This window comes from Scatophagus argus, chromosome 23 (genome assembly GCF_020382885.2).
Source record: "Scatophagus argus isolate fScaArg1 chromosome 23, fScaArg1.pri, whole genome shotgun sequence".
Taxonomy (NCBI): domain Eukaryota; kingdom Metazoa; phylum Chordata; class Actinopteri; family Scatophagidae; genus Scatophagus; species Scatophagus argus.
In genome coordinates, this window is record NC_058515.1 from 12681950 (window position 1) to 12692508 (window position 10559).

General features: G+C 45.4%; 1 protein-coding gene across 2 annotated transcripts; it reads right to left on the reverse strand.

Moving 5' to 3' along the window:
- Window positions 1-43: 43 nt before the first annotated feature.
- Window positions 44-10500, reverse strand: supt16h (SPT16 homolog, facilitates chromatin remodeling subunit). 2 transcript variants are annotated; one of them, XM_046381347.1, is made up of 25 exons: window positions 9884-10500; window positions 8679-8771; window positions 8112-8282; window positions 7582-7734; window positions 7309-7455; window positions 6429-6580; window positions 6156-6328; window positions 5879-5969; window positions 5698-5771; window positions 5476-5588; window positions 5274-5339; window positions 5079-5177; window positions 4932-4943; window positions 4523-4638; window positions 3902-4055; window positions 3685-3812; window positions 3161-3423; window positions 2940-3058; window positions 2498-2736; window positions 2291-2366; window positions 1986-2155; window positions 1714-1843; window positions 1415-1541; window positions 1204-1278; window positions 44-964 (listed from the first exon to the last, which is right to left on the reverse strand). In XM_046381347.1, exons 1-25 carry the CDS (start codon window positions 9947-9949, stop codon window positions 864-866), a joined length of 3108 nt encoding a protein of 1035 aa, XP_046237303.1. In that variant the 5' UTR covers window positions 9950-10500; the 3' UTR covers window positions 44-863. The 2 variants fall into 2 exon arrangements, with proteins under 2 accessions (XP_046237303.1, XP_046237304.1); XM_046381348.1 differs by lacking the exon at window positions 4932-4943 and having other exon boundaries at window positions 9884-10497.
- Between the last annotated feature and the right edge of the window lie 59 nt (window positions 10501-10559).

Sequence of the window (10559 nt, forward strand, 5' to 3'; positions counted from 1 at the left end):
GAAGCAGGTTTCAGGAAGAGAGAGCAGACCATTCAAAACAAAGTACAGTTCCTTTTAATTTTATTACAAAAAACAGGATTTTCAGAATTAACAGTACAACAACTTATCTACTCAGAATGAACAAAAACAAAAAAGGGACCAGAGAGGAGGACAAAGTGTGTGAGACAGTGTGTATGTGTGCCTGTGTGCATTTACAAACCCCGTTTTTAAAAAAAGAAAAAATTTATCTGACCCCCCCTCCCCCCCTTCAAAAGGGAGAAAAAAGTTCTTATTAGCACAAATCAAACAAACACGGGAGAAAACATGAGGAGAAAATAGCATGTGGACAAAGAGGACAGAGGATCCAGATGAATCAGGTCTTTATATAAAACACTTAGAGGTTGTGTCAAGTCTTATTATCCATTAGTTAAGAAACTCATCTTTTTTTCTTTTTAAACAGAAAGTAAACAATGGTAGCAATAAAAACCCAGATAAACACACACACACACACACACACACAAACATGAAACCCTGATGGATGGACAGACATGGGAGGTGGAACAAAACAGCGTAAGAGGAAAGGGAGGGGAAAGAAAGAAAAAAAAAAAAGGTATGTGGGTGTGTGTGTGTGTGTGTGTGCGTGCGAATGTCCTGCTGGTTCTTCCTCACCATTTCGACATGACACGTCACCGAGCAACACGAAAATAAGGAGCTTCTACGTCTATGTACACAATGTTTGTGTGTGTGTGTGTGTGTGTGTGTGTGTGTGTGTGAGAAAAAGAGCCAGTTGGGGTAGCAGGAAAGGTCAACTAAGTTTGGCAGTGTGTGTGTGTGTGTGTGTGTGTGTGTGTGTGTGTGTGTGTGTGTGACAGAAACAGAGACATTTAGGACCGTCGCTTCTTCTTGCTGGGCGGGGCTGTCGACCGGGCCTTTCTCTTCTTGTTGGAGGAGGACTCCTCATCCTCGTAGTGGCTCTCTCTGTCAGCTAGAGGGCGACAAGAGCAGCAATGAGCATTTTTCAAACAAAGAAACAGAATTTTCAATCACAGCAAAAGGAAATAAAGCTGTCCCAGAAGTGGTTCATGTGCCAAAGCGGTTTCACATGACGCAGCTGTAACATGCAAACCACCAGTCCGGTTTGGGGGATGATTTTAATTTAAATCCTGTGTGATTAGCATGTAAGACTGCAGACGATGATCTCTTCCATCCACACTGGATACTAACCTTTCCTGGCTTCTTCCTCCAGCTCGTCCCAGTCTTTACCGCTCTCCTCCTCGCTGCCGACCGACGCGCTGTAATCTACGAAACACAGCAGACAGTAAGAACTCCAGGCAGGAGGTGCGAGAGGAGGAGCCACACAAACGCCAAGTCATGCTGAAAGTCCAAACGACCAACACAAGTTAAATAAAAGTTAAACTTGTGCTAAAAGTCGTACCAGAGTCCTCCGTCTCCGAGTCATAGTCCTCATCGCTGTCTTCCTCCTCCTCCTCATCTTCATCCGCAGACGGGTTGAACGTTTCGTCCTCCATTTCTGACTCTGAATCTTCCTCGGCGCCACTTCCCTGAGACACAAAGACGGATTTAAATCACAAGCACGAAAAACATAATACAAGTTTAAAGTGGGGTGACATCAGGAGAGAAAACTGGTACTCAGCATTACTTTCTGCACAAAGAAATCAACAATTAGCAAATCATTTGTGCATTTGATTTGTTGGTCCCCTGTGCTGGACGTACTTCGCTCTCCGGGTCCAAGAAAGACCAGCCTCCCTGCTCGAAGAAGCCCTCAGGGTCGTCCACGATCGTCTTCATGATCTTGGTCCAGTTCAGCGACTGGACTCCCTCTGTGTACTTGATGTCACATGAGCTGAGGAGAGAGAGAAAACATCTTAATACAAAAACATCAGGGAAACCTGCGTGAAAAGAAGCAGCTGAATTCAGACTTTTAATAACACGTCAGATAAGTTGATCGTCTGGATTGTCAAAACGCCTTCGTGTTGGTCTCTTACTTGAGCCACTCCTTGATGGGATCGAGGGAGTTGACGGGCACGGCGTTGATCATGGTGACCTTCTTGTTGTAGTCCTTGTAGACGATGACCACGTCGAAGTTCTTCAGGTGGAACTGCACACGCTCAAAGTGGACCAACTCAACCTCGTCCAGAGTCACCACGAACGGCGGCTGGATTACAGACAGACGAGGGCAAACGTTTGGGTGAACCACATAAATGGATAAGTAATTCTAAACACATACGTCATGTATTAAAATATACTCCATGTTTTAAAGTATTGGCAAAAACTCATTGTTTTCACTCACCCATTCGGTGACATTGACAAGGGAACTGGACGTGGGTTGTAGCAGGCAGGTACTCCTGTAGGGGGCGCCCTGGAACCTATAAACAAAGACATTCAGCCAAGACAATCAGTCCACATGCTTACAGAGCTTTCACACACACCCCATCTTCTCCTCTTATTTTACATCGGGACGGCAGCTTTCGCTTAGAGCGCAGTTTGAGCGACTCACCCCAGGTCTCTGAAGGGCACCTCGAACTCCAGCTCCTCTTTGGTCAGCGTCTCCACCTTCTCGATGAAGTTCTTGAAGGCCGACTTGAGCTTGTGCCTCATCTCCCGCTCCATCTGCTCGGCGTACAGGTCGTCTCGGTCGTGCATGTGTTGGTGTTTGCCCAAGTCTGTGGTGATCTCCCCGACCTCCGTGTAGAACTGGACGTCTGTGTGGCGTCGCTTCCCGAACATGATGGCGTTCTGGCGGGAGGGTGGGGAAAGGAAGTGTCAAGATATCCTGAAGGTACACTTACTGAAGAACGAGATCCTTTCTCCCCATAGTAGAAAGGTTTCTCAGGGCTCACAAACTTAAATTTAAACCTTTTTAATGCCACAGAAAATAACATTTATTAAACCTTTTCAACTTCTCCAAGTCTGTGACAGTTTCGAACTGATCAACGCACCTTGAGGTGGAAGTGCAGCACGATGATCATCTCCCCATCACACGGCTGGAAGATGGCGTGTTTGATGTTGTTGTAAAGAATGTCCACTTTGTCCCCGCGGACTGACGTGAAGCGAAAGCCTGTGCGGGGAGAAGCGAGGGAGTTTAATAAAAAAAAAAAAAAAAAAAAAAAGTTTAGGCATGACATTTTTCCCAGTCTGAACTGCGTTGGTGCTTTCTCACCATTGGTATGTGCCTCGAGCGAACCCTGCATCCTCTTCTGCGCGATGTTGGGTCTGATGTACAGGTCTTTGAGCTTGGGGTTGCTGCGGTTGAGGTTGATGACCAGCGAGTCCTGCTTGACGATGCCCTCCTTCTCCTTCTCTTCGGCCTCTCGCGTCTTGTAGCGCTTCTGCACCTCCTTGATGATGCGGAAGGCGTTCTGCAGGTTGGTGGACGGTACCGACGTGTCGCCCGGAGATTTCAGGTTGGACGCTCGGTACGTGCTGAGGGAGGGGGGGATTCAAGGGAGTTCAAAGAGGTTTTGGGATATTGTGAGTGGGGCAAAAAAGGACAAAAACTGATGATAAAAGGCTTTGGACTCTTTTAATCGGTTAGAACAGCAGTTCCTGTGTCTACATGCATGACAGCAATGACTTCTCACTCTGCCCAACTTCTTGTCAAAAATTTGACTGACAAATTTGGGTTCCCTGAACTGTGAATTCAGGGATTCTTATCTGATCGTTGTGCGAATAGTCGAGACTCACATTTCTTTAACAAATGTGGCGTCGGGGTTGGGGAAGATGTTTCCCTCCTGTCGTCCCAGAGAGCTGCCGGGGACGTAGAAGTTGATCCTCAGGTAGGTGTAGTCTCCTTCTACAGACATACTGATGTTCTACACAGGGACAACATCGGCCGATATCAGAATACCACCCGGACACAAGCAAACCAAAAAGCAAAGTTCCTTTTTCCTGCTGCGTGTACCTTGATGGTGGCGATGTGGAACGGTGTGGCGATACCAAAAACGGGCATGATGACGGTCTCGTACTTCTTGTCAATGAAGATCTTCATGTCTCTGATGTCCTTTTCCCTGGGCATCTGAGAGACGTTCTTATAGGACACGTTAGATTTTCTGGCCCTGAGTAAAAAGAAAAAACATATACAGAGAGTGGACAATTAATGACCAGAAAGTTCATGTATGAAGTCATGGCTGCTTTGCCAACTGAGGACTTTGGACATCATTTCAGAAATATATGAGCACTTTTTAAATAATTTACAACTGCATTAATACTGATCAAGTCCAACAAAACAGGTCTGGGACTCAACATCATGTGAGCTCAACTTCTGAACACAATAACTGTGATCCTTTTCATTCGTGACGTACTGGATTCTGTCCCCTTGAAACACACCACAGAGACGGGTGTTTTTGGGTGTGCGGGGAAAGCAACCGGAGGGCTGGACGACTTACACGATTTCAGGATAAGATCTGAAGGGCTCATATACAAAATGCAGGTAAAGGCAGGGCCTGGAGACATGAAGGAGTGAGGCAGCGTTTGCATCTCTCACAGACGGGATTCGCCTCCAGGTCCGACTATTAACACTCACTTCTGAATCTGCTGCTCTCCTTTCTGCTCCGTCAGACGCCGCTTGGCTTCTTCATTCAAATGATTGGCCAGCTCCTTCTGGTGGGCTCGTCTCTTCTCCTCCGCCGTCATCTCATTCTGAATTCGACAACAGACACAACTGAGTGTTCACACAGAGACACCAGAGTCCTTTTAAAAAAACAAAACACGGTTGAAACGGGTTGAAAAACAGAAACACATGCAAAATACGGAGATGCTTTGGATGGTTGGGGGGGGATAAAAACACAAAAAAAACTAACTCAGTCAAAAAAAAAAAAACAAAACAAAAAAAAAGATAAGAAAGACAACAGTTTCCTGTTAGTATGTGGAGTTTTACATCTGAACAAGGTCAGTTGGTGAGATTTTGAGGAAAAAAAACAATGAATACTTACCTTCCCAAGTAGCTGGTAGAGTACAAAAACATTCACACTCTTAGTAATCAACACTCTGAAGGTGGCAAATTAACACTGAGCACCAGTCACATATTTAACCAAACACACACATGCGCACGCACACACACACACACCATCCACACTCACCCTGGTTCTGTCAGCGAGCAGGGCGGCACTGCGAGCCCCTTTCCCCAGCAGCTCCTCGGCATCATCTCCTTCCTCCTCCTCATCCTCCTCGTCGTCATTCTGAGAAAAGCGAACACAGCAGAGACGGATCAAAAGGTCGGCGGTCATTTCTGGAGCAGAGATGACCATTAAAACTGATAAGTAAAGAAGTCGCACCTTCAAGAAGATTCCCACATTTTTTATCTTCTTCTTGACTGGTGTGAGTATGGCAGCAGGCTCTTCCTGTTGGAGAAACGTGTCAGGTTGTTAAAAATGTCATGCAAGTTGGTGAAAAAAATCCTTATTATGGTGTAACGGTTATTTAAGCACATAAATGATTCAGGATGAGCTGCATTCAGGTGTCTTTGTGGCTTCTCACCTCGTTGATCTGCACTGTGTCACCGATAAACAACGCGTACTTCTTCTGCTCCTCCTTTTTGGCGTCTTTATTCACAAGATCAGCAAAACCCAAACTGATACTCAACACCATGCCTGCAGGAGACGCACACAAGCTCTGTTAAACAATTGCTCTTCTTTGATAATACATACATTTAGGATTTGTGCTCGTCAAGAAACACTCAATTTAAAGACAAATGTTCACCTTTTTTCAGTTTGTACTGGTTTTTAGCGTTCAACACCAGGGAGCCCTCTCTGAACTCGATTCCCATTGCAAAGCTGCAAAGGAAAACAACAAATGAAGATATGACACACGTGTGTGAAAAGTCTGAGTGTGTGGAAGGGGGAAAAACAGAAGAAAAAAGCTGCCATTTATGGGCATTTACCCGAGGTTTTTGGTCAGCTTTGGTACAAGGTCTCCCTTCTCTTTCTTCACGTACTCCAAGACCACATTGTAAGCGTCGCTGATTTTTACACCTGTTGAGAGGGAAAAAGCTTAGGAACAGCAACACACACACACAAACACGCCCACCATCGCCCTGTTTTTCCTTTATGTGGCCTCAGGTGCCTCACTGCTTGTGAGAACTACCCACCAACGTCACCCCTTGCTGGCTTTAACAAGCACCCAAGGCTCCCACACTGCCGGTATGCTCCTGAACCCACCATGTTTGAGCTGTTTGAGCAACTCCTCTTCCACCTGCAGCAGGAAGTTGTAGTTGTCCTGCATCTCCTGAGGGGGGTCCACCATGAGGGTGCGCACCAGGTTGGAGCAGTACGACTTGTAGCGGATCCCCATGGCACACGTGATGGCACCGAAGTGCATGTGGTTCTTGTCACTGGAACAGAAAAGGAGTGGCGTGTGAGACTTTCATGTCCCTTTCCTTGCTTCCAGTCAAACGCGTCTCACTGCGTCTACGCGAAGGTGACGTAAGCTACCTGACGACGCTGAACTTGAGGCTGTAGTTCCCACCACTCTGGATGATAGGAGGATAACACATCTCCACCGTGGACGGATCGGCGCCACCCAGGTACTTCTTCTCCTCGACGGCCTTCTCCACCGACTCTGCCAGCTTGCTGTGACGCACTTTCTGTTGGGTAGAAGGGAAATGAGATGATAACTCTGGTCATTTCTCTTATGCTGAAATGACAAAAAGTTAAATAAATAAAACTAAGGAAAGCATAATCCGTTCCGCTGGAGACAGCATTCACTCTTACGCCCTTATGGACTAACTAATTTGAATTAAGACAAGACAGTCCTCAAATTTGGATTTATTTGAAACAAATATTACACGAATTGAATACTATTTATGTGGCAATACTGCAGTATGCATGCACTGTGATAGTGACGACGACCTAAACAGAATGTAACAATGGCATTTCTGCTGCTTCTTGCAGTGAGACTGACTGGATGCTGCAATGGTGCAGTGCTGCCCTCTAGTGTTTGCTATTAATGTAAGGTAACAGCACATCCAGTACTGCACTGATACTCCATCAGGTTATTCATTTAAGTCCAGGCATGCAGGCTGAATAAAGTGCTCAGAGTAAAAACAGCTTCTCCGCCTGCTTCCAGACCTTTGAACCACTCCCTCCTTTGACGCATCGTCAGTGTTACAACATATTCTGTAACTTATTTTCTACAACTGCAATCTCATTTGTCATCACAGAGAGAGTACAGTACCAAAAACGGGTACCATTGGGTACTGATGCTGATTTCCAGGTACCCGTATGGGTTGAACAGTGCCCAGCCTACTGTCAGCATCAGTCCAGTAACTTGGCATTAAAACCATCAGTTCAACATGGACCCACGTCTCCTCACCTCATCTGCATCAACGATCTCCATGACGCGCTCCTTGAAGAACTTGGAGTAAACCTCGCTGGTGATGGCTGCTGCCTTCTTCATCAGGCTCAGCTCTCCGTCTTCCTTCACCGCCATCGTGTACGCGACCACAGCGCTGATGTCTACCTGTAGGCAGGACACAACGCCAAAAGGGACACGTGTTGAAAACAGAGACACGAGCCGCCTCTTTGTTATTCCAGCTCACAGCTCATAAAAGTGCCGTTTCCACTGACATTTTTGATTGCGTCTCACCTTCTCCAGCCCCTCAGCGGAGATCGCGTCGTTCCAGCTCTTCATGTACTCTCCGGGGAATTTGTCCTTGCTGAAGACTCCCACCGTCTTGCCTTCTTTACTGGCTCTGATCGCCTCGATCATCTTGTCAAAGTTGGCCTTATTGCTTTCATTCTGCGAGAGACCAATGGCAATGAAGGGAAGCGCCAAATCCTCAAACCAGACTCCACTTTCTGAGAAGCTCAATCATAAACACCTCGCAGTCTCATTAGTCAATTAAACATAGGTTAAATGTAATGACTGTTGTTCTCATCATGCACACATATAGCTAGTTTTAGAGTTAGGTGTATGTAGGTAAGCACACTGGTCCAGTAGGTAGGAACAGGTGTTTCTGAGGAGGAGGAGCACTAACATTCGTGCTGGTTTCAGGTGGCTCTCATAATATACACAATGTATTTTGGACAATAACCTTACAGATTAAATCGTGCTCAACTCTGGTTTTTCCTCGCTTTATATTCACCCATAACATCTGTGTGTTCTACACAAGTTACCTTCTCTCTGGTGAGCAGCGTGATGGGCGGGACACCGTTGGCGTTCTCGTTGCCTTTCGTTACAGCCACCTGTTTGAGGAAATCCACCTTCTTCTTACTAGCGAGGAAGATGATTTTGGTGTCGCAAAACACCATGATGGTGTCTGTCAGCTCGTAGCCAAACAACCATGTCTGTGGGGGGGAGTAAAAGTCAGAGTTAAAGCGATTAAACCAAAACGTACGAACAAAAGGGATGCACAGTGAGCAATTCTTCTGCATAAGCCTTAACATGCACGTGCAGTCCTTCTTGGCTTCAGCAAAAGAGAAACGCAACATTAATTAATGATCAGAGTTAAGTTAATGATATAAGGAAGACACTAAATACTGGTTGCAGTCAAATCTTTCAAATGGGATCCGTCAGCTGATCTTCCAATCAAACAAAATGTCTCCACACAGCTTCCACAGAGCCTCAGTTTACATAATTATATAGTGATAACGCTTGAAAAACAAATTCTAAATGACTAAAAAAAATGGCTTTATCATCCTGCATCGTGTTTGGCATCCTCAGTGAGTATTACACTGCCTTACCTGTATAGCTGTTGATTTGGCGTACACAATTTCCTCGTCCACTCCCACAGACACCACAATGGCATCGATTTTGCCAAACTCATCTTCTCCTTTCTGGAAAGCACATTTAAAAAAAACAAACACACACACACGTAATTTAATGTAAATGATAAAAGGCCGAGCTTCTGGCAGACAAAGAGCGCTATTTCAGCTGTTAGGCGAACAACCCTGGGAATGAAAACAGACAGCTAGCCAGCTTTGTTAGCAACACTGAAAAGTTGATTTGAGACACTCGTGGCTTCATCAGCACCTGATGCTGCATCACCTGGCAGCATATGAGACTGCAGGTCTTACCAGATCCGCTATCAAGTCTTCAAATACCATTTACAGCTTACATTGCACATGGACCGTTCTTTCACACTTAAGTAGAAGACCTTTAACTTTCACGCTGTTAAGTGACTGGGCTGCAATAGCAAAGGAAAACTCCCCAGGCTACATCAAAATAAAACTTCCGATTAGTTTGAGACATTAAAAGTTACCACAAGTTTACGTTAAGTACTTTAAAACATGTAAGCCTTTATATAAAAGTAATTTCCAGAGCTTGCGTGCATCCTGCACATGTCACTGGGATGCTGCCATTATACTGATGCTAATTAGCCAGCTAAAATTAGCACGTAGCGGACGGTAGGTTACAAGTGCAAACTGTCAGTGCCGTTTAAGGCGTAGCAGACAAATGTCACGACATACACGTGGCAAACATACCTATATGTTCACTTTAACGCGATTTATTCGCCAAATTAGCAGACACTGATCTACTACACATTTAGCTGCTTGGCTAGTAAGTTAGCTATGTGGCAAACTTACTAGCTAGCAGGCTAGCTAACGTGGTGAATGGGATGATTTGAGTGCTAACATGAGTTAGCTAGTCTGTTTCTGACACAAGATGATGCTCAAACATCTTCCAAACACATCCAGTCGGAAATTAGTTTCAGGGCAATTCATGTCAAATCGTTCAGGCTGAGGCCTGTCCGCCGCCTGGCTGTCTGCGCTGGATGCTGGCAGGGAAACATCATCGCTCACGCCGACAACAGAATCAACTCGCTCGGCAGAAAAACGCGGCTAACTTAGCAGATGGGCATCTTCCAGCAGCCCACTTTCTCCACGTTAAAATCAGGGAGAGGAGACGTCTCAACTCCAACACACGCTTCAAATCTCCACATTTTTACCTTCCAGTTGCTGTATAATCTCTTGATCCGGCGGTAGTATGCTTCCTTGTCCAGATTTACCGCCATGGTGAGTCCTGTGTTGCAAACTCCAGCTCCCGGATTCGCTTCTCGGCAGGCCGGAAGATGATGAGGATAATCAGTGTCAACTAACAATAACGCACTTTCTTTCCACGCCTGCTAAGATCCACAAACAACTACGAGGCGATGCTGCAGCTGCTGCTGCTGCTTCTTCTCTTGAAATTTCACCACAGAGGCCTCTTCCACCGGGGCGTCATGTAAAAACAAACCACGTAATAACATTAATAAGCAATTGCTCGATTAAAATGCGATTAAATTATTAAAATAAAATGCAACTTGGGTGTTTTTTTTTCTCGCCTCATTCACAACCACGCACACACTAATCTGTTCTAATTAAGTCTTCAGCCCCCTCCTCTCTTTCCTGGTGTGCTTCTTTTTCCTCTCCCTCCCCTTCCGAGTGTTCACACAGCAGCTTTTATAATAAACAAACGTCATTTAAATCCATAACGGCGCCTGAAACAGTCTTTTGGAATGATTCTAATAAAAATGTCAGACCGGAAAAAGAAAAAAAGCAAAAGTCTGCGTGCTTGATGATTTCCCGTCCTCGCGTTTTCATTACTTTGTAATTTTATTTGATGGTTTGTGGCGCATTTAAATG